Source organism: Acanthochromis polyacanthus, chromosome 4, assembly GCF_021347895.1.
Source record: "Acanthochromis polyacanthus isolate Apoly-LR-REF ecotype Palm Island chromosome 4, KAUST_Apoly_ChrSc, whole genome shotgun sequence".
Taxonomy (NCBI): domain Eukaryota; kingdom Metazoa; phylum Chordata; class Actinopteri; family Pomacentridae; genus Acanthochromis; species Acanthochromis polyacanthus.
The window spans coordinates 30613840-30638101 of record NC_067116.1 but is presented as its reverse complement, the minus strand read 5'-3'; the positions used below and the strand labels follow the sequence as shown (position 1 = coordinate 30638101).

General features: G+C 39.8%; 1 protein-coding gene across 1 annotated transcript in view; it reads right to left on the bottom strand.

Moving 5' to 3' along the window:
- LOC110949342 (cadherin-2-like) overlaps window positions 1-24262 on the bottom strand; it is a 110935-nt gene that overhangs the window by 25559 nt on the left and 61114 nt on the right. The window contains exons 5-12 of the mRNA XM_022191325.2: window positions 18351-18506; window positions 13533-13677; window positions 13266-13438; window positions 10255-10392; window positions 9685-9870; window positions 6979-7232; window positions 5097-5239; window positions 122-355 (exon numbers count right to left, since the gene is read on the bottom strand). Of these exons, the coding sequence (XP_022047017.2) occupies window positions 122-355; window positions 5097-5239; window positions 6979-7232; window positions 9685-9870; window positions 10255-10392; window positions 13266-13438; window positions 13533-13677; window positions 18351-18506 (1429 nt within the window). The remainder of the gene's footprint in view (window positions 1-121; window positions 356-5096; window positions 5240-6978; window positions 7233-9684; window positions 9871-10254; window positions 10393-13265; window positions 13439-13532; window positions 13678-18350; window positions 18507-24262) is intronic.

Genomic DNA, 24262 nt, shown 5'->3' with positions numbered 1-24262 from the left:
CTGTGTTGGACTTTTAAAACTTTGCAAAATTCACTCCTATAGCTTGTTGGAAAACTGAACATTGAAAATTTTCATTGTTACTGAAAAATCGACAAGCTCTGGAACAGAATCCCATACTGACCATTAATGCGAGTGAGGGTCCAGTTGCGGCGCACATCTACGGGACGATTTGCCAGCTCGAAAGCGAAGGGTCCAGCGTTAGGGGTCAGGTCGGGGTCACTGGCTGTGATGTTGATGGCGTTCGGATTTGGCTTCTCGCACATCTCAACCTCAGGCGGGAACACGTGAGGTGCATTATCATTTATGTCTAGCAGGTATATCTGAAGGGTGCCTGTCCCACTGGCAGGGGGGATTCCTGGAAACCAATGGTGAAAATTAGTATTGTTCATCGAACAGATGCAGAGCACAATGCATTTGTTGCATCAGATAGAGGTAAATCTCATTTCCAGCTACAGTTACTGAGTGGGAAGATGCTGTGGTAGATGAAGCAAAAGATAAGTCACACGAGGTGAATTAAAGTTATAATTGGTACACTCTATTTTCCATTAAAATCTCCTGCCTATTTCCCTTTCCGTGATGAAGTAGATAAATACGGTTGAAATAGCATAGTTTTCCTTAGTGTGCCTCAAGAAAAAACGAATAAAACCCAGGAACAAGCTACACCATAACACCCTATAATAATTCCTGGAATAATATCTGCAGTGGAAGAAAATTGTCTTGGGGTCATTAAAACTGAAAATGTTTGTGCTCGTTGGTTTAATAATATAACAAGAAACAGGCCAGGATGGATCATGAAGCATTATGCTGGTAAAATGTATGTTGTGGACTGTGAGAGGGGCAACTGCTCATGCAGTATCCAAAATAACGAGGGTTTATCCTTAGGGGAGGATGATGGCTCTACTTTGTCCATCAAATTTGAATGGTCTTGAACTTGGGGCCTGATGATGACTCTACCAGAAGAATCACATTGATGAATATCAATAGTTCCTTTCAAAAGATCAAAACCAACACTGTGTATCTCCCAGCAACCAACAATACCAAAATATACAATATAACCAGCTTTATATTTCATGTAATAGTGCTAGTTGATATGGACAGAATACATGCTGTGTGCAGGCATACATGTCCGCATATGCAGCATATGTGGGATAATCACCAGTGTAGCTGTGGAAGAAGAATGGAAGCTGTCTAAATATAACAGCAGCGTATTTGCATCTATGCAGCTGTAAGTATGATATATAACAGTGACGATTACCTGCAAATCATATCTGTTCTCCTTATGGACACAAAAGAAACTGCAGCAAGTTCAGCAGTAAGAGGAGGTGACCGCTGCACATACGGTGTCTACTGAAAAACTGCAGACATGTAAGCTCTGGCAAAAGCTTTCGTCCCTCCTTTGTGTGTGTGTGTGTGTGTGTGTGTGTGTGTGTGTGTGTGTGTGTGCGCGCGCACGACGAGAGCAGAGAATGTGCTAAGACAGTCGGTTAGCAGGAAGCTTCGAGCACAGCAGGGTCTCTGTGTAGAAGGGTGCAGGCTAGGGAGGATGGTTTGAGCTGCTGCTGCTGAATGACATTCCTCTCCAACAATTTTCCACTTTGAACAGAGAATCCTCTTTTCCATGGCTATAAAGCACAGTTGTGATCAGAACAAGAGGGAGACTTTTGGGAAACCATGCATTTAATAGGCAGGAAAACATCTCCATTAAAAATCAATGAGGGCACTGTGTCCAGAAGACTGTCGATGGGATCCTACATAAAGTGAAGTATAATTAACGATGGACGGAACAATCTGTGCCTCCGACGCAAGACAAGGACAAACATATTCTATCCATCAAAAAGGCTCTGTGTGACTAATGTGACATTCTTCTATATATTAGATTTAAACTTGACTCAGTACTACAAAGCAAATGTAATAACTGTATGTCAAAGTAAATATTACCTTTTATTTTAAAGAATTAAAAAACATCCCGTCACATTTTGGTGACTCGCTATGAACTCATTATTATCTTAATATAAAGTCTTGTACCTCCATGGAAGCAGCACAATCAAGGCTAGAAGTAGAGAGAATTTAAAAAATGCCATTTGTGCAGTAAAATCTTACAAACCAAGCAAAACAACCAAGTTGAAATTCTTCATGATCTATTTCACAAAAATGTCAAAACCCCGGAATCTACATGTAAACCTTTTTTTTTTTTTTTTTAACAGCAGTACAATTTTTATTTTACTTTTTGCAGAATTTGGTTAAAGCACATGTTTTATTTTTGGCAAATTTTTAAAGGAGGCATATAGAATAAAGGGATTTTGATGATATATCATGATTTTCAGCTTAGACTTGGTCAAACTTCCCGACCAAACATTACAGATAAACAGTTCAAGGACTGTTGGAAAGTTCAAATTCCAATGATTCTTTCTGCTTTTATACACGCTGGCTTTAAACAAGGGTGTCATTTGAGATTTTTTTAAGATAGGATGGCTTTTAAACCCAGTGGATGGTTTTCATTTTTTTTCACTTTGCTGATGAAATGTAATCAATAGTCTTCTTTTCAATGCTCCACTCCAGCATTGGCTTATGTGGAGTAAATAGCAGGCCTAAATGTCTCCGAGTGGGTAGGCTGATGATTGATAGCTGAGCCATCAATGCCATCGATGGCACAGAGACAGTATAAACAAACTTCTACAAGCTAAAGAGAGATAGAATTTCAATTAGGAGCCAACAGTCAACATGTAAGCCGAGACAGACTGGTATATTTTTGAGGCGCTAGATATCGGGCAGATGACTCGTCAATTATCTAAGTAACACGGACATCAAGAGTGCATTTTTTTTGGGTGTTTGTGCTTTAGCAGCTCTCTCACTAAGACAAGGTGCAGAAAAAGATGCGTCCTTGTTTGTTTGGAAAGACCGACCAAAGCACGAATGAGATTCTCTTTGAGTCTTATGCTGCTGTCTGACTGTGTCATCATTTAAATTCTACAATTTCATTTAGCAGACACTTTAATCCAAAGCAATGTACATCTGAGAGTAGGTACAACACAAGCAAGGATCTAGTTAGAAGAAAACAACCTGGATAAGTGACATAAAACAATTAGGCAATCATAGAATGGTGACAGTTGCTAAAGTGAGATAACCAGCAGCACTCTGAATGGTTTATAAACAGACAGCAGTGTGCAATAAATATCATTTTCTGCAGATATTTTCCTCAAAAAGATTACAGGTCAATTCTGTAAATAGCAGCATAAATGAATATGAAATTTAACAGCAGATGAGTTTCAACTAAGGATGGATGTTTGCAGATATATTTATATTTTCCAACTCATTCTGGCTGATTGCTGATGTATGCACATACTTTATCCACTCAGACACAGAGAACATTAAGTCTTTCCTGCAGCAAAATGAACATTATTTTTTCCCAATCTTATCATGATGGTCCACAGGTAGGGGCAAATAAAATTCAATGTTTTTCAAATGTTCACATTTAGTGTGCAACACAAGATAACTACATCATCTTGCATGCAAATACATGCCATTATTATTTTTATGGAACATTTTCAAACACAACAATAAACTTATTGACAGGCATTACTTGCCTGTCAGTGTTTGTTTTGGGCTGAAAGTGGTATTTCATTTAAACCCTATGAGCCTGAGGATATTTTCAGGATAATTTCATTACCTTTACCTCAAAGCTCTTATCTTGGTTATTATAATGGCTAGCCATACATGCTGTAACGTGTTTTTCATAACAAGGAAAAATCATATATATAAAGGATAAAAATATTTTGTGCAAGAAACAAGTTATTTTTTTTTACATTATCTCCCGATAAAATTCAAACTGGAGAGGTTTTATTTCAGGATTTTGTAGAGAAGAATTGAGTCTGGCAAAATAAGAACCATGATGATGTTAACTGTATGACAAACAAAAATGGAAAATATGTATGTAGGGCCTAACGGAAATAAATGTCTATTTCATTCCATGAAGTGTTCCACTTGCACAATTGGGAAATCAGGCAACGTTTCTCCTGTTTGGTGACCTGCACTTGTCTTTTGAACATAACTGTTGAATCATTGCAATGAAAATCCACTATTTTGTGTTTGTTTTTCATCTATAGTGGGATGTGTTTTCAGTTCTATGTTGGAGCCAGCTTTAAAACGTATTCTTTGATGCATAGAGAAACAACTAATGTCAGTGAAAAGGTGAAGTTCTGCTGTTTATTTTAATCTGCAGCAGGCCTACATTGCAGGAACTTCATGACCTATTTAATCAAGAGGCAGAAGTGTGAAAATGGGTGAAGAAATTAGCAAAGACATTACTCTGCAGAAGTTTGCACGTTATTACTTCAGTATGTACAAATATGTGACAAGTCAAATTACAAAGGTCCGGCTCTGCTCGGTTCTTGCAGGATGATATTGACATTACAAATGCGATCCAGACATTAACATATCTGGATATATACACAGGTATGCAGTGGAGAGTTCATGAGTAAATCAAATAAGAATAATGGCGGTGGAGGTGGACAGAGCAGGAAGAGGAAGGTGAAGCTGTGCAGGTTCATTTGAGATGTGCTACACCTCACTATAATCAATATTTAGACAGCAGTTCAACCGAAAAGAAGGAATGTGAATTTGGATGGAATTTTTGTCCAGTTTCTGCAACCACTGTTTGAACTCTTTATAAGACTTTACATAAATCATTTTTAATGTTTCCAGGCTTATAAAAGATGTCTGGTACTTGGAAGTGTACTGTTTTAACTCCAGTAGTGTTTGACTGTTTTCAAATCTAATGTTTCCAGCAGTGAGCTACTATAGCAGTTCACAAAATTTAACTAAACACTGAAAAATTGTTTATTTGTAAACTTTTACTTCTAATATATGATGGTATTTATAATATAGATGTCACTGAGATTGCACATAGCCTTTGTGTGTTGTGCTGTTGCTGTAACTTTACTAACTTCACTCGCGACACTGATTTCCACAGTGAAATCAGCACCACTGCAGTTACTGAAAGAGCATTGAGGTCCACTGAGCACAATTCCCCTCTGTATATTCAACCCGAGGGGGACGGGGGTTATTGCAAGACACCAGCACAACCCCACATTTCTCACCGTTATCAGAGGCCATGAAGGTGACGTTGTAGAGGTTGTTCTTGATAAAGGGAGACTCTCGGTCGAGGATGGCGATGGTGGAAATTCGTCCGTTAACCGGGTCAATCGCCAGCCAGTTGGCAGGGTCATACATCTTGGAGTACCTGGGTTCAGTGAGAGAGAGCCAGCATGAGAAGCCACCACAGAGAGGCTTCTTTATCTGCCTCCCTGGCTGTAGGCCAGGCAGCTACTGGGGAGCTGATATATGGAGGCTGCAGCACTCTCACGAGGCAGCCACAACTCATTCATTTATTCTCACTGGAAATGATTCTACCTTTAACAGACTTGAAAATGATATCAGAAATATGCATGGCAGTGAAAATATGTTATATTTTCAAGAATTGGCAGCAGCCCAGAAACAGAATGAACCTTCAAAAATCCCTGTAAACTGCTGATGAAATGTGCTCATCTAACAGAATTTACTCACACTGCATCTGCATTCGCTTTAATGCACCAACAGCTCTGTTTCAAACAGGGCACACAGATCAGATAGCACGGCTTTAATAAAAGCAAGCACGGCTGCCAAAAAGCCACCCCCATGAATGGGGAATATTGTGCATTTTGTACATTCGTAATTGGTGAGATAAAGAGCAGAAAGACCCAGTTATGAACAAACGGAGGTGCAAGCAGCGACTACAAAACAGAAAGCAACAAAAATGAAAATCAGAAACCAAAATGCTCTGCTGGCCCACTCTATAGTACACAATATACTCACTTTATGTGTCTGAGCATGTGTGTGTGTGTGTGTGTGTGTGTGTGTGTGTGTGTGTGTGTGTGTGTGTGTGTGTGTGTGTGTGCGCACCCGCATGTTTTTGTGAACGCGGCGAGCGTCCACCATTGGCTGTTGCTAGGCTACAAAGACTTCAGCACTACATTTAGAAACAAATAGTGGGATGTAAAAGAAAGACGGATGGGGACTAAAAGCAGCAGTCCTGCAGGCTCTCCGTGCTCTTCTCTGCTTGTTATTGAGCTCCGAGCTTCAGGGTCTGGAAACGTACACATTTTCCTACAGATATCTCAAAAATCTAGTCATCTTTATGTGAAAGTTGAGCTAAAGCAGACAACAGCATGCTGCCTCGCTGTTTCAGAAGGGCAATGTAAGTCTGCTGTTGAGTATGAAAGGGAATCATATCTCCTGGTCAATGATGTAGTGGAAAACTTCAAGGATCATCTAATTGTAGCATAAATAACATAACTGTTTCTATAATTTTAATATTCATCCTTTGTTTCCCTTGGAACAAAGTTCCAGCTTTAGGTCAAAAGCATTTTCCTTTCCCTGTAAAATCCTACCAATAAATGGCAACTTTGGTCCACGTTTTTAATTTTTTTCTTCATCAGCAGCACAACATGTTAGCTAAGGTTTTCAAACTATGAAACCAAGAAGGAACCATGAGAAATTCTTCGAATCACGGTGAGGGGCTTTATCTTAATTCAGCATGCAATGTCACCTCTGTGTTCCAGCTACATGACGATGTGCATTGTATAAATAGATTTGAGAAAAAGAAAGATAAAAAGTGCAAGGTTGCATTAAATACATACTAATATGCTAATTTTCTTTCAGTCGCACCTTTTCAATGACAGTCATTGACAGTGACTTGGGAATGTATTCTAATAAATGCAAGGCTAATTTAAAAGATGAAAAGGCATCCAGATATTCAAATTCAAATGTTCCTCTTATCAAAAGACAGTGAAAGACGTATTCATCTCTCTGCTTTAACCTGCTCAACATTTCATAGTTAAAATACACATTTTAATTATGCTGTCGCTTTATTATTTTCCCTCGATAATCGGAGCTCAACACCACAAATTGAAAGCTTTTTAAAGACACAGCGTCTGTTCCTACCGGATGGTTTGTCTCATGTAGCGGTCAGGGTCCTGAGCAGTGAAGGTGGTGAGCAGAGAGTCGGCAGGCAGACCCTCCTCCAGTTTGATGGACTTGGGGTTTGGGCTGAACTCTGGACTCTCGTTGATGTCCAGGATTCGGACGGAGACGGTCGCCGTGGACTGTCGAGGCGGGTGGATGCCACGGGCCAGAGGGACCTCGTTCTCTGCCTCCACGGTCAGCATGAAGGAACGGGTCAGCTCAAAGTCTACGGGCTGGACAGAGGAAGAGAGGAAAGAGATGAGAGCGAATTCATTGGAAGAAAATCAACAGCACAATCTGTTAGCGTTTCTGGATGATTTTGGACATTGTTTTCTATTTCCTGTACATTTTCTTGGCCATACCTACAGTATTCTGCAGTGGTTTCCAAACTATGAGTCATGAAACACTGAAGGGGAGCTGATCATTTCCAGGAATCAAATAAAATAAAAACAACTAGAAGTAGCTTATTTGAGCCAAATATAAACACTGCAGCTCCTTGCATACACACAAAAACACCACCTGTGACTTTACTGCTCCTACATACTGTATGATTACATGGAGGTGACTTCTGCTACTTCTTCTGCGATAACCTATATTAAATTAAGATGATATAATAAACTTTATTGAGCCCTCAGTGAAGAAATTGACATGTTACAGCTCCTGGATACAGGTAAGGCAAAAAAAAAAAATACAAATCTATACAAGACAATATAGAAGGCATGATGAATTTACATATGTACAAATATGACACACTGAACAGACATACGGATAAATACAGCTATGACATGGTGAGTTTACATCTGGATATGTACAGATATGACATGTTGAAATTAATATACAATAATAGCTAGTTGGCAGTTTACTGTGTTCTTTTGTGTGGATTAAGAACTGCAGGACTACTAGTGCATGTGCATGGCTGTGCACAACATTTGTGTGCTTCGTCCACCTCCAGGGACGGTCGGGGTCATGGGTCTCCAGCAACTTGTTTTGGACTGAAAAGTTTGGCAACCCCTGGTATCCTGTGAGGTCTTGACTTTCACTTTGTAAAGTGCCTGAGATGACACATGTTTTGACATGGTGTTATAGAAATAAAATTGCACTGAATTGCATCTGTCTTAAGTTGTGCCGCAGAAAACCCACTGGGGGACTTTTCTTTCTCTGCCTGTTTGTGAAGGTCCAAAAAGGTTATCCGCATAGTCAAACTGTCTAGCCACTGATTTAACATTTCAGGACCTCCAGTTGATTCGAAGGAGTTTCTGTGACCAGTTTGGGAGTTAAAAAAGTACAAAATATTCTGCTGTACTGTATGTGTCAACATCTTCTGTCTGTTGAACAATCTCAGTTGCTGCAAAATGCAATTTGTAAAGCAGTACCCAAAACAGAATATGGTCAGTCAGATGAAATTTGGATGCTCAGTATGATTTCAATATTTGTTCCTTTTTTCACTTTAAACAACATGTAAATGATTTAACATTAACAAAGCAAGCTCTTTTAAACACATTAATGGTACTATTATTGTCCAGACTAACTGCAGCGATGAGGAAAGGCGGAGAGATACTGCTGAAACATTATATTAACTGGACTTTCATTTAATTTGCAGGATTAGTGAGCAATATGAGCACAGTAACATAATTTTCCCTGTCTGTCCCTGTCCCTTTTCACACATTAGAGTCACTCACTTCCTACAGCATTGGCCCAACATCACACACAGGTTACCCACAAGGCCAGTTGGAGACACATGGTAAATGGTGATGGTAAATGGTCTACAACATACTTGTTGTCATTATGCTATTTTAGTTTGCTGGAGTCCACTTGAAGGACTCTGTTGCATGCATTTGCAGTAGGTTATAACTACATTTTCCATGCGTGCACCCTTGGTGGGATGGCAAAATTTGTGTCACGTGTACCCTTGCAAAGTTGCAGACATGCAACTTATAATAGCAATGCTAGAGGAAAGGCATGGCCGGATACAATAATATCACTCCATCTCAGATTTCAGCTTCTCTTTTCATTTAACCCTGAGTTGTCAGGTGAATAAACAACTGAGTGAAATGCAGAATCCGAGTCAAATCGGGGATCATCGACTTTCAGAAAGCAGCCCCACAAATGTGACTCTCTTGGGATTTGGGGACTTTTTTCATCTTTTTCTGTTGTGACATTATGTAGGAGTCGTCCTTATTCCACCTTTAGTTAGTCTAAAATAAGCTACAAGACTCCTGAACGGCAAAAAGAGAGATCATATCTGCCCTCAAATTTGATTTTAAGGCTCTTTCATTGGTTTCAAAGACCTAGATAAACTGACACCAGCTAATGTCTCTGACCTGCTCCACTTCACTCCTCTTCATTCCACGGCTCATCTTCTGGCCTGAGGGTGATTAAACCCTTCTCATTTTTCTGACACATATGGCACCTCTTAGGAAGCCACATATTAAAATCACACTGCTTGTAATCCTTTCAAAACGAAGTGTTATCAACATGTTTTGGTAATTTATGGAAGTTTAAAACAGTTTGCAGAGGGCAGGAAATGTCTTTTTCAAAATTCGCAGTATTCCATGTTTATACTGCACAAAGCCTGCTGTAAATTCTTGAGATGTACTGATGCAGAAGCTGTGTGTCTTTGCTTTAGGCCAGAGGATTTTTGTTTAATCTTGTGAATGTGTGCATGTTGTGGAGATCAGATCGTACCTTGACCACAGTGAGCAGGCCCTCGTTGGTGGTGGGGTCGGTGGGGATGGAGAAGCGTCCTGTGGGGTCTCCAGCGATGATTCGGTAAACGGCGCTCCAGGCCGAAGTGTGAGGCTGGTCTTTGTCCGTCACCGTCAGGTTAGCGACGATCACATTCACCCTGTTCTCATGCACTTCCCCGAAGAACTGAAAAAAACAGAGTTATTAGTTGGAAGCAGTTTCAGCATCAATATGTTAATGTAAACACAGCACTGCATTAATACTTTGGTAAACATCACTGTAAACAAACGATGCTTTACACTCCAGTACCGCTGACTGCTTTTGCTTTACTTCAGAGCCAAAATAAAGGCCACGTCTCCCACAAATACCACTCCTTCCTGTCCAACCTGTTCAGCTGTACTGAGGAGGATAAACATATTGGATGTTTCATTGGCTTTTCACTGCTCCACCATCTGCCTGCTGCCAATAAAAGCTTGCAGAGCTTTAGTGCTGTTTAGACGAACAGCATCTCGCCCCTGTTTTGCTGCTTTAGAGCCACTACAGTTCCTCTGCGACTGTGTGTGGACTTACTGTGTCTGTGGTGAATTCGGGTGGATTGTCGTTGACGTCAGTGATCCTGATGACAGTGGTGGCAGTGTTGGAGAGGCCGTAAGTCGGATTTCCCTCCATGTCTGTAGCCTGGATGATCAGGGTGTACTGGGTGACTTTCTGGAAACAGACAGAGAACAGAGAGGCTCAATAACCTTTCAGACTTTTTTCACATCCTCTATGTCACATATACATTACTTTTTAAAACAGATGTAAAATATATATTAAACAAGCCTGAGTTCAAATGCAAATGTTATAGTTTGACAAGTGGACTGTCCTTCTGTCAAAGCACCATTAAAGCTGATGACTCACTCAGTGCTACTTAACAGTAATGTTCAGAGAGCTAATGACTGCGAGGTGTAACAGCTCTACACACCTCCTGCACAAAGTCGATTATATTTCTGCCTCCCAAAGGACAGTGCCATCATTTTTAGGGCATAAACAGCAATCAAGATTTCACTCTTTGCACAAAAGGCAGACTTTAAATCATGTCTCAAATCAAAATGAATGTCTCCTTTTTTTAAAATTTAAGATGTTTAATATGTTTTAGAGCATAATTACAAGAATATCAAACATATTTTAAATCATAATTCAAGGTAATTACAAGGTACTTTGGCAGTTGACTTGAGCTTGGAGTGCTGTTCAAACTTTATAATCCATTAATTTTAAAAACTATGATGTGTCAAGCTCGACTATTGTTCATTGTGAACACTTTATTAGCTGAGCAGGCCCATGGATTATGAGTCAAGGCTCCACGGCAATAGAGCAGGGGAAACTACTTTGTCACTGACCTCTGTTTTTTGAGTATAATAACACAGCAGTCATCAACTAAACTGGTGATATGACCTCTGAACGAAAAATAAGCTGTGTACAACCTGCCTGACTGTATTTTAGAAATGTTTTTGGTCAGCACAGTGTAATTAATCATGTGCAAAACTATAAAAAAAATAACACGCAAGTTAAGCATGAAAGTTCATTTATGACCTTCAAAATTGTAGTTTTACTAAATAATCTAAAGGGGGACCTATTAGGCTCACTTTGAGCTCTAAATTTATATTCTGGGAGTCCACTTGAGTAGCTTTTCATGATTCACAGTTTAAACTATTTTGATGTGTCTTATACTGGCCCTTTCAGTTATACTGGGTTATACTCTTTGCAGATCTAGAAACGGACAGCTGTGGACACCACGAATGTGTAGCTGTTATGATACTATTTTCCAATCTCTTTGGAGGACGCCTTCTGATCAGCCTCTGTGTATTTCAGCAATGTGCGCTACTGCTGTACGTGTGCATTACTTCACTTATAGCGCAATGGATATATGCCAAACAAATAATGGAAAATGCTAAACAAAATTTGGTCTACATGCAGATTCCTGCAGAGGAGTTAGTGTAGATTTGCGGAGATAATGAAATTTCACTCCGATCCTAGTGGACTGAAGGTAAACACAACATCAGCCTTCTGCAGCCCCACAGTTCATCATCTGTCTGAAACAACCTGCTTAAAATCCTGTCTCTATAAGACCGCTTTACTGAAAGCCCACTTTCTTCTGACTGGCCAACTTCCGGATGCCTGCTGAGAAACAGCAAATAATGGTTGCGAGCTGAGCTGAATGTACTTCGTGGTCATGCTGTGAAGGAAGCAGATGACCTTATAGAGACATCCCGCACAAAATAGAAATAAACATGCTGCAAACTTGAGCTGCTGCGATTAGTCGGCATAATCATTGACACTAGCACTGAAAACGCGTTTACGTCAATGTTTTCAACCAACGAATGACTTTTGTTTGACTTCACTTCCTTTAAAATAACACAGAACAAAAAGGTGGTTTGAACACTGTTGAGTTTAGATGGCAGAAGAAAAGAAACCTCACCGGTGTTCTTCATTGCAGTGCCACTTTACGTCCATGTGCTTCTCTCCTGCTCTCTGTGCTCACATATAGTAAATTCTATTTTTTTTAACTGTTCATTTTGTTGTGGGAATTAATAGAAACTTGGATTTCTTTTGGAGTTGCACTACTGACTTATATAATGAGTCTTATTTTCTGTTACTTTTTCTCACATTGGAGTTCAGCTTTTCACTTTAATATGTTAGACACTGCTTCCATGCCACATTGACAATACATATTATTATATTATAGTTTGTCAAAATGGAGTTCAATGAAATCATCTTTTAGTTTTTTGGAGGAAAGTTAATCATTTAGATGATAGATTGATAGAAAAATAGTTGTTGGAGGCAGCCCTACTTGTATTCAGAGGAGTATTCAGAGCAGTCTGAGGCCTGAACTTTTGGTTGACAAGAACTACTTTTCCATACATTTACCTCATTATGTGGACGTGTCATATAATGCACAGAAAATAGGGTAACGCATAATAGGTCTCCTTCAACTCAAGCTACAGTCCACTGATTGTGTTTTATTCTAGCTATTATACAACCTTTCTTCAGTTTGACCACCTGCCGTCATGTTATGCAATGGTAAGCGAACCATCTCTATGACAACTATCTGCAGACAAAGATTTTGGGTTGTGGCTGAAAACTGCACAAAGTCAGTGAGGGCATTTTAAGCAAAGAATATTTTGTCAAAACCCCTTCAGGGATTAGTGGGAATCATGTTTAATGAGTAGATCTGCACAGTATTTTCCTAACTATGTGCTAAGAATTTAAAATGTGTTAATTTAAAGATATGCAACATTCTTTAAAACAGCAGAAGTCCGACTTGACTGATTTTGAGCTGACAGTCAGATGATCAGTCGCTGTGCTGTACGCTGGCGTGCAAATAGAACAGATGAAATTCTGTTTGATCTACTGATGTAAGATTATTACTGGGAAAAAAAGCTACAATCTGTCTTTATGCTGCAGGAAACACTGCAGGCTGGACCCACATAGACAGGCTGAGAAGCAGCTGCACCATATGGGTTTAGGAATGAGCCTTACAAAATGTCCACCCAAACACACACAAACATACACAACACACATAGGGACACACAAAAACGCACCTCCCGATCAAGGCCCGCAGCCACAGTGATGATGTCACCAGTCTTGTTGTTAATGGTAAACATGTTGGAGGAGGGGCTCTGGGGATTCTGGGAAAGGATCTTATATCGCAACATCCCATTGGCGGTTTTGGGATCATCCTTATCCACTGCTGTCACTGTCATCACAAAAGATCCTGCGGGGAAACACACAAATGGGATTCAATTCACAAGTTACAGCTCTGCATGTGTGTGTGTGTGTGTGTGTTTTTTGTGTGTGTATGTTGTTACCAGGTTTGGATCCCTCAGGAACAGAGCCATTGAAGATGGTGTGTGTGAACTCTGGTCTGTTGTCATTCTGGTCGATGACATTAATGACGATGTCGATGGGGTTCTCCACCTGATTCCCATTCAGATCCACTGCATGGGCCCGCAACTGCACACACACACACACACACACACACACACACACACACACACACACACACACACACACACACACACACACACACACACACACACACACACACACACACACACACACACCTTCACTACGAGGTTAAGAGGTAAAACAGAGATAAACAGCAATAAAAGCATTGCTTGTTGTTCACAGACGAACTTCATTCCATGAAACCCACCTACAAGAGTTTAGTGCTCGGTCAGATCTCAGGAGATGAAGCAGCTGCCCACACTATCAAATAAACTCGATGTGTATGCAGATATACTTGACTAATAAATGTGTCTGGGGCAGCTCTGTGTTGTATCAACATTAGTTCATGAACCACAGAGGTGAGTAAGAGTTGTCATTTACATCGAGGTGAGGCTATCTGTCAGTGTCAATACCAAAGAGGTGAACGTGCAACTGAAGAGGATATTATTGAGTCTTAAAAAGCAGAAGCCTGCTTGAGAGATATCAAAGGCAGTTGGTTTGCCAACAGTCTACAAAGCAAATGTTCACAGGAAAAGTAGAAAATGTTAAACGAGCTGGTAACCGAGGAGCAAAAGTGTGAGGCTGAACTGAAAAACATTTGCATAGTGAAGAAAAAAATCACTTTATGATTGCACAGAAAGTCAGGACGTAGGCGAACATGTTTCCTTGTCGTTGATCAAACGAAGACTTCAGAACCAGAACCTTAGAGGATTCAGCACAAGATGCAAACACATGGCAGAAGTCAAAAACAGAAAGACCAGGAGGCAGTTCACAAAAACACAAAAAGAAACCAGTCGAGGTGGTTAGCAATGTTTAACAAACTAATGAAGCAACAATCAACCTCTATCAAAGGATGGAAAGAGAAAATTATGGAGATAAGGAAAGGAAAAGCTCATCTGTCAGACACTGTGGTCCTTCTGGTATGGTTTGCACATGTATGGCTGCCAACAGAGCTGGCACACTGGCATTTTTTGGGGGATTTCAGTGCTGACAGAGGCAACAGGATGAATGCAGAGGCATACAAGAGTAATCTGTATGCTCACATTCAGCCAAATGCATCAAAACTTATCGAACCATATTTTGTTGTTTAGCAAATCATACAGCCAAAACAATCAAAGTGCTTTTCATGGTAGAACGTTGGAATATCCTGATCTCAATCTGACTGAGCTGCAGTCAGTCTGCTGCTAACAAGAGCTGAAGGCTACAGTGAAGGTCTGGGAGAGCATCTCCAGGAAGATACAAAGAGTCTGCTGATGTCTGAGAGTCCAAGGCTTCAGAATGTAGAGAAATGTGTGCAAAAAATGTAACAATTAAATTCTGCTTGGTGGACAGCATGGTGGGGCAGTGGTTGGTCGGTTCTGAGTAAAAACCAGCTGGTTAACTGAGGTTTTTGCGTGTGTAGTTTGCATGTTCTTCTTGTACCTGCACGGGTTTTCTCAAGGAGCTTCCAGAGACATGCATGTTAAGTTAATTGGCCGTAGGTTTGACTGGTTGTCTGTGCTTTGTCTTAACCCTGCTAACTGGTGACAGGTCCAGACTGCCCCCTAATATTAGCTGTGAACGGCTCCAACAATGGATTCTGTTCAACTTCATGTTTAACTGACCAATTAACCCCTAAACGTAGACAAACATCAGAAACAGAAAAACACATTGGTTCAGGTGGTTTTTGAATATGATCTTCAGTATTTTTCCAATCAAAGTTATGTGTTGGAGTTTGTTTTGTTCTAAATTCTGGCACCAAAAAATAACTTTTTACCGCAAATGCATATCAGTCTCAAAAATCGGTCTCCTCGATAACTAATAATCAATATCAATGCCAGCCCTGGAAAAAAACCTACTAGTCAGCCCCTATGCAGTGTTGTAAAGACTATGTTTTACACACTCTACTGCTATTCACCTTGCACATTAGTGGAAAATGTGATGCAGCAAACAGACATAAAAGCGGTACTAAAATGACAGATTTGCAGCTAGGCATTTGGTCGGCAACATGTGTAATTCTCAACAGCTCCTGATTCTTTTTCAGGCTGTTGTACATTACAGTACAACTCTGCAGGCTTGAGAAGTAGAAGCTACACATACATCAGAAGCTGCACAAAAGAACGAGTTGTAATTAATATAAGCCATTAAAATCAGCTTAAAGACTCAATATCATATTCATGCAAACTCCTGAGAAAGCAGAAAAGAGCAATCCTTCCAGCCGCTTTGAAAATCTATTTTATAACCTTGATGGTCTGAGTTCAGACAGATGCCTATAAGATGTACTTATTTTGCATAATATGGTCAAATGTGCTGAATATAACAATTGATTGACCCTGATAAGTCAATTCTTTACAGTACATGTAGCTCTCAAAGAGCCAAAGCCTGCCTCATGAATAAACATGCAGGCCAATCCCAGCTCCGAGCTCTGACAACTACATCCAATCACATGAATATTCATCAGACGGCTTAAATGCAAATCACTGTGCTGCGACTCCAGATTTCCACTCCCCGGTGTGAGTAGTGGGTGCATTCCTACAGATCAAAAGGTTAGACTCTGCTCTCTGAGGTGTTTGTGACTGTATTAGATATAGTGAGCAAACAGTAAGTGCCTTTTTAAAACATTTTCTTCTTCATCTCTATACATGAGAGAGAATAAATCCAGAAGAGCGTGGCAGCAGAGATGAAAATAAAAACAGTGGGATAACACATGACCAACATGCCGAGCCAGACTGGGAGCAGATTCATGATTCCACAACCACCTACCAGTACAAGGGTTTGTGTTGAACGACTTTTTATGTGATCTGAATTCATTTTCAAAATCCTTATCACACCAATTAACACTCAACTTGGAACTTTTTAGGTGACTAAACTTCAAAAGTTGTTTGTAAAGGTTTAAATAACAGCAGTAACCTTGTTAAACATCCTTAGCTCAGTACGGAAACCATCTTGAGGACAACAGTCAGGTTTCATTCTGACTCTGTGGCAGCAGCATTTCATGTATCACCACTGAAATTTAAGCGTAATGATCAGCAATATCTAAAAAGACATGTCTGTACTATGACTTCTTAAGAAATTGCACTTTGGTAAAGTGAAAAGACTAAACACATGAAAATGTATTATAATATTAGGGCTGTAGTGTCCAGGTTTACTAGTCAGTGAGTTGATTTGCTCTTATCCAACCAAACTCTCATTGTTCAGACAATCGCCTGCGTCACTTTAATAAGGACAAAAGGGCTACAACAACAGAATTCCAGGATTAACTCATTGTTTTGGTGGTTGGAGGAACAGGCTACCTGCATAACCCCACATTTTCCAAACATACTGATAACCTGTCAGACCAGTTGACAAGCCAGTGTGGTGGCACATTGTTCTAACTCATGGACAATAAGTTGAGTTCAGGTTTTGCAAACAGAGGTTAGAATGCTAAATCTGGCTTATTTAACCTTGTGTGAACTTCATGAGATTGTTCATTTATTAATACGCACCGTCCCTTCCAAATAAATAAAGAAATGAAAAGAAATGAACATCGCAGGTCAACAACCAGCATGGCAGATCATCTAAAAACAGTAGGCTAACCTAAACGGGGTTATTTTCCACAAGATTTCTTGAGCAGGGACCACAAGTTGATATAGTACTAATTTCAGAAATCATATAAATTATAAATAAGTACAAAATAACCAGGTTTGCATAATATGCTTAATATGCTGCAGATACTAGCATTCTGTGTTTTTATAATTTATCATCATGATCAAACTATTTATAAACACAAGTATGTAGAGTGTACACGGTGCACTGTGACCCATTTAGTTCACTCTGAGATAAAGAGCAGATTTTTTTCCCCATGCAACCAATCGGTCTATTGAACAGAAAGCAGTTTGAGTTGAACAAGACTTTTTTTGATTGACTTCAGCCCTTATAAATACAGTGACTATATATATATATATATATATATATATATATATATATATATATATATATATGAAAATTTACTCTATATTTTAATGTGTTCCCATTGCTCGGGTCAGCACATCTTATTATTAACTACAAACGGAAATGTCTATAAAAACAAATACAAATACAGAGCCTGGCAGGTTAATGAGACCCAACAACTGTTATTGTAATTTGGGTATTGGCACAACAATCACAGGAGTTGAAGTTTAGTTTGTGGCTTCCAGCTGTTTGCAAGACTCTTTTCTCTGAGGCTATTAAATACCTGCAGCATCAACCAGCAGCAGGACCCATATGAACATCTCCAAAGAGAGACTAGTGTGTATTTATGCACAAGGAGCAGCACTAACTTCATTCATTACTTATGATCATAAAATATCCTGGACATGAAGACAGGATTGATCAAGATGTAATATCAAGTCACAATGAGTAGTTACAGTTTACAAGTTTGTAAGTTGCAGGTAAATCATTTGTTATGTACCAGAGTTACATTTAGCCTTTTGTTTATTGGTGCATTCACATGCATAAAGTCTCCTCTGTATGGTGAATGCCGAACATACACTGTGTCTGAACAAGTAAAAGTCACCTGTTTCTGTTTCTTAAGATATTGATGAAGCCGCAATAATACTAACAGTGTTTGAAAGAGGACTACAGTGTTTGGAGTTTGAGAGTACAGTAGAAATGAGAGAAGAGAGACCTCAGTCTGGAAACGAGACTGAAACATTGAACATTTAATTTTCTGTGAGTCTTACGTGAAAGTTGGAGATGTGTTCTCTGTCCAGAGGCTTGGTGACCGACAGCTGGCCTGAGATTGGGTTGATTATGAAGATGCCAGTTGGAGGCTGGTCGGCCCCGGGGCCCGTCACGCTGTAACGCAGCATCCGGTTCTTGTCTCGGTCCGAGCGGATCTACAGCAAACACAGAGAGGGGAAGAGGAAGGACGGGCACAGCAGAGAAGTAATTGTAGTGAATTCACAGAAGGAAACACAGAAGATAGAGCTGGAACAAAAACCAATGTGGCAAGTAACAAAATAACAGAGTAACAAGATAAAAAAAAAAAACATCTGCAAAGAATAAACATCTTTTTTTTCCCACTTCTTTGTGAGCGTCTGCATCTGTCAGTGTATTTTTGGAGATATTTCTTCTCAATAAGTGTGACTGTCTCTTTTAAGGTAAGAAAATAATAAAATACAAGTGAAGCGAAAGTTTCTGAGTTTGACCTGGATGTGTCTCGTGTGTCACGATGACTTTAGGCTCGCACAGGCAACACTCAGCGAACGCCTGAGGCTGCTGCTGTATCAGTATAGGAAATGCGATTTGAGCTGAAGTCAAAATAAATTGTGATGCTCCATTAATATCTTGCATGTTGTCCATATCATCAAAGCAGAGAGGAGAGAGGCAGCGCTGAGAAGACAGGCCTCGACGTGCTCGCAGACATGTTTACAAAGCTCAGAAAAAGGATGGAGATAGGCTAGATATTCTAAAGGATCCAAATTGATTTAATTGAGGCTGTTTTATTAAGTTCACCACTTCATCTTAAGAGTTTTTGGTGGAATCAGTGGGCAAGAATACAAGCACTGAACAAATGATCCAAATAGAAATCACATTTACTTTGCTGCTTTTCTGCTCATTCATACAGTTCAACTTGTTCTCAACAGGGAACCTGTGAGACATCTCTTGCTGGTTTCTCATTTTCAGAGCCACTTGTAATTAAAGCAACCAATATGACTTTTTCCCCTTAAAATTTGGCAACCAAATGTCACGCAAATGAAACAATCTGACCAACATGTAACAAGCTCGCCGTGTCAGAGTGATTGCTGAATAAAGATGATGCAGCAAAGTGATAGCAGAGAGCAGTTTATTTAACAAAATAATCTGAGCTCAGAAGTGTACTTAATGGTGTGCCAGCGACCATGAACCACAGTGTCCCTAAATGGAGCACAGCTGGAACCTTCAATCTCTCCTTCAGTTTATATCATGTCTCTGCTGTCTGTAATGACGGCTTAAAAAACTACATAAACACCCCTAAAAACACTAACTTTTAAACATCCACTGCTTTCCAATAAACTCAATGCAGATTCTGGATGTTTTTTTTGCTCATGATGGGGTAATTTCTATAAAATCTTGCACTTCCATTAATGCCACACAACTATGGATAGAAGTAGAGAGAATTCATGCACGCTTTTTTCCAAATGCCCACAGGTGTTACCAATATTGTCGAAACGGGGCGCCACAAACACAAATTGCAATTCAGCACAGTTCTGCTAAGTAGCCCCTAAATTTTTTATCATGTGAAGGTTGCAGAGGAGTCAATAATTTATGAGGAGTGCAGTAGCTACTTCATTTTTACAGAAATCAGTGCAAACAGCAAATCTTTAAACAAGACTTTGAGAATAAAGTGATGCTGATTGAGTGCCATGATTTTAAGTTTAGATTCGGTTAAATTTTCAGACAAAACTGCATGTCACAGAGGAGCACTTCAAAGACGGTCAGAAGGTTGAAAGTCTGACAGTTCTTTCAGTTTTTACAATATCTGGCTGATCAATTGTGTAATTTGGACAACGAGAAAAACAAAAGTACACATGGCTTCAGATCAACCAGTGGATTTTTGAGTTCAGACGACTGAAGGATAGATAAGCACAAGATTACTCTGCAGCAGGTTCATGAATATTTAACTGTTTTTTCTCTCTGCATGACAGATATAATATAAGCTACTTAATGTTGTTGTTTTTTATCACGTGGCAAAGTGAATATATTCTATTGTGTGTCGTTGGATTTTCTATGTAACAACCATACTTGTAAGTCAAGGTGGTAAAATTACTGAACATGGGATTGCACAGAGCTGCACAGTGAAGTAGTGGTTAGCACTTTCGCCTAGCAGCAAGAAGATCCCAGTTTGAATCCTGGGGTGGACCTGGGATCTTTCTGCATAGATTTTGCATGTTCTCCCCGTGCATGCGTGGGTTTTCTCCGGGTACTCCAGCTTCCTCTCACAGTCCAAAAATATGCTGGGGTTAATTGATCACTCTAAATTGCCCGTAGGTGTGAATGTGAGTGTGATTGTTTGTCTTTATGTGTAGCCCTGTGACAGACTGGTGACCTGTCCAGGGTGTCCCCTGCCTTCGCTCAAGTCAGCTGGGATAGGCTCCAGCACCCCCCGCGACCCTAATGAGGATAAAGCGGTGTATAGAGGATGGATGGATGGGATTGCACATGAACTGGGAAACCAAAACAAGACAGAAACCTTTCATTGTCCTATCTTTTGGAAAGTGCCGTCCTATTTTCTAAAGTGTGTGCAGAAGTGTAATGTCAGCATTTTCTCTCGGGGTCGTGCTGGGTGTAGATTTCTTGTATTGTCTTTATATCACAGCATTTTCCATATTAGTCTGAAATGCAAGAAATGTGCAAAAAATTGACGATCCAGTTTCACATGCACAGCAAATATTGTGCATGCACTGTAGCTCTCTCTATCACTGTCAGATGCATGTCTGAATGAAGTTCTGTGGAACATAACATAAAAGTGACCTTTGTCTGAATGACAGAATCTTCACTTCAGTTTAGCACATTGATGAAGCAGCAGTGTTGCATACTATATGTCTGAAAAGGGCTTTAAATTCTCTTTACAAGCTTTAAGAGCTTTCAGCAGCATCTCAAGCTCCTATAGATGGTGGAGGTTTAATTGTTTAGGTTATGTCCTTGCATATAGTACTCATCAAGGTCATGTTATCTGTAATGCAGCAGTCACATATCCAGACAAAGAAGAAAGAAAAAACCTGTGATGTGTGGGGGCTATTCAGCTCTGCATTGCTTTCTTTGATAAAAAAAGAGAACACAATGCAAACTGAGAAAGTGAAAATGCTATATAATATTTACTTTTCACTTTGTATTGGCTTTCTAGTTGTTAGTTAAAGTCATATGTAGACTGCAGCAGATGAGATCTTGCTCAAGCTGTTAAGGTAATCAGGTTACAGGCAGAAGTGCTCCATCTGCCACATGGCAGACGTTATGGTGAGGAGTCAACACAGGGTTTTCACTCCATTATTTTCTGAAAGCTCACAGAAAACTAAGGCTGTAAAACCTATTTTGTTTATATTCGACAGGTGTTTAGTATTGATGGATTTCTTTTTATCTTGATAACAATTTTGGTTTATACAATATTTCAGTCAAAATCACTTTGGTCAAAGAAAATTGAAATTTCCATCTGCAGTGAGTTATATTCGACGGTATGTCTCTGTTCTGGGACCTCCCCGCTGTTCCACATGCACACAGAATACAATAGTGAGGACACCTCTGTGCAATATCACTCAGAAGTCAAATGATTCAAACTGTATTACTTCTCAATAATTGCACTATTTTAAAAATTAACAGTTGAATATGATTTTCAGTAGGGATAACTGCATAAACATAAATAACATACAAAATACACAACATGTTTCTCAGGTTTGGACCCACAGGCTTTTGCTATCTGCATGTCTACATCATGGCTCCACATCAAAAAGAATTACACTGACACTGGTACAGGTGTTAATCAGTGGAAGTTGCAGCTTCTCTGACAGCTCAGACAATGTGACAGATGTTCTATACCTCACACTCTATGGACAATGCCCAAGAAAAAAAAAGACCTGGTTTGCTCTTTATTACAAAACTGATACGTCAAATTTTGCTAAATAAAATTAAAAGAAGCTTGACGAATATTCGGAGCACATACTTAGGTCAAATGACACCAAGACAAATTTGTTTGGCTAAGATGGGGTCCAGCAGGAACCTGATCAGGACTACTACAGTGATTGCATAGTCCTGACAGTGAAGCACAGAGGTGGGACTGTGACGATATTGGGCTGCATGAGTGTAAAAAGTGTTGGTGAAATAACAATGATAAAAGTAAAAGCTATGATCTGGCCAAGTATGCTGCCTGACTTGATTCCAATCAAACATCTGGGTTATTTCGAAGAGAAAGGCAGAGCAACACAACCCCTGTAATAAACAGTCTGATGAATGGCACAACATTTCTCTAGAAATTAGTGCAATGCTGGTATCCTCCATGTGTGTCCTACTGAAAAAAATCAAAGACTTTGAACACTAATGACTGACTTTTGTTGCATAGAACTGCTACTGTGTGGCCTGAATTTTTAACATAGTAAATCTGAACTGCTTGTAATTTTAAACGAGAACAAATACTCGAGTGTTCAACGAGGAGATAAAGTAATTTCTGTGATGTTTTTTTTAAAATTTTTAATCACTTGACATTTAATTGACGCTGCTCAGGGGTTTGCTCACTTCTGTTGGATACCATATGTGGAAAGTCTAAGGCAGAAAGAGCAACAGCAAAGGCTGTATCCACGCAGTTACACTGTAAAAACCAAAAACAATCCCCATCCATTGAACATGGGTGTCAATGTCAAATCAAAAACACATCGCTGGAGCTTTCATACTAAAACAGGGGCAATGGGCGCTGGTATAGCTCAACAGGTTAAGCAGGCGAACCATGTATAGGGGCTGGTCCCCGACGTAGCAGCCCGGGTTCGATCCCTGCTCGCGCCGCCCTTTGCTGCATGTCTTCTCCCTCATTTTCCTGTCAATCTGTCTACACTGCACCTGTCTAATAAAGCCGGAAAAGGCCAAAAAAATAATATATAGACAAAAAAACAAACAGTGGCAGCATTGTTTCCTAAAGTCTCTATTTTAGAGTCATGATATTCCAGAAAAGTGTGGACACTGGGTGTAAACGTGGCATAAGTGTGCATGTATTTAAAGACTAGAGCAGAGCAGAAGACACAGCAAGGGGAAGGTAGACTGAAGTAGCTTAAATAGGACGCTCTCATTGAGATTTGCCAATTGGATTCATAAGAGGGAATCAACTGAGCCCTCCGCTGATGTGGGGTGACATTGAGATCAGGTGCAATCAGCTGATGTACAAAGACTGTGGGCTGAGCTTGACTTTGCGGCCTGTCTGAACTAGCAAGTTTAATTTTTGAAAGAGGAGGTGATTCAAGAAAAGAGTTTGGCTGCCTGTTAATCCATTTCAGACACTGGAAGACAGCTAACAAGTCAAAAGGTCTGACACAGTAGTTTTCTTACCTTCAGCTTAAAGCGAAAATATATTTCTATATCTTTTTTGATCAGATTTACTGTGCTTTTGTGCCTGTATTTTGGTTGCAGATGTGAGGCATTTTGTTCCAAACGTGTGTGTTGCATTTACAATGCAGCAGGATGGAGTAACGCTTTGTGTTAGAATAAGTGCATGGTGCAGCCCTCTCCTCGCTGCATATAGACTTAAGGGAGGATCTTGCAAATAATCGGAGGAGATATACAGAGGATGACTCTGTATTGTGCTCATTTACTGAGGTCACAGTATTGAAGACGGTTGGTTTTACTGGAAAAATTCTCTCCATCTGAAAAGGAGGCGTAAACAAAGTGCAGATGGAGGAGCCATAAAGAAGACTGCAGCAGAAAAGAGAAACACTCTAAATGTAGACATGTACATAAAGCTGGATATCTATAAACAAAAATAATGCACATTTATATAACATCATCTCCTCTAAATCTGACCCTTTACGTCTGGTATTATAATGTGTCATCCCCTGTGGTCCAATTCTCACTCTGCTGCTGTTTCACATTATCCAAAAATACAATGTATTTGTCCCATGGAAGCACATTTTTAGAT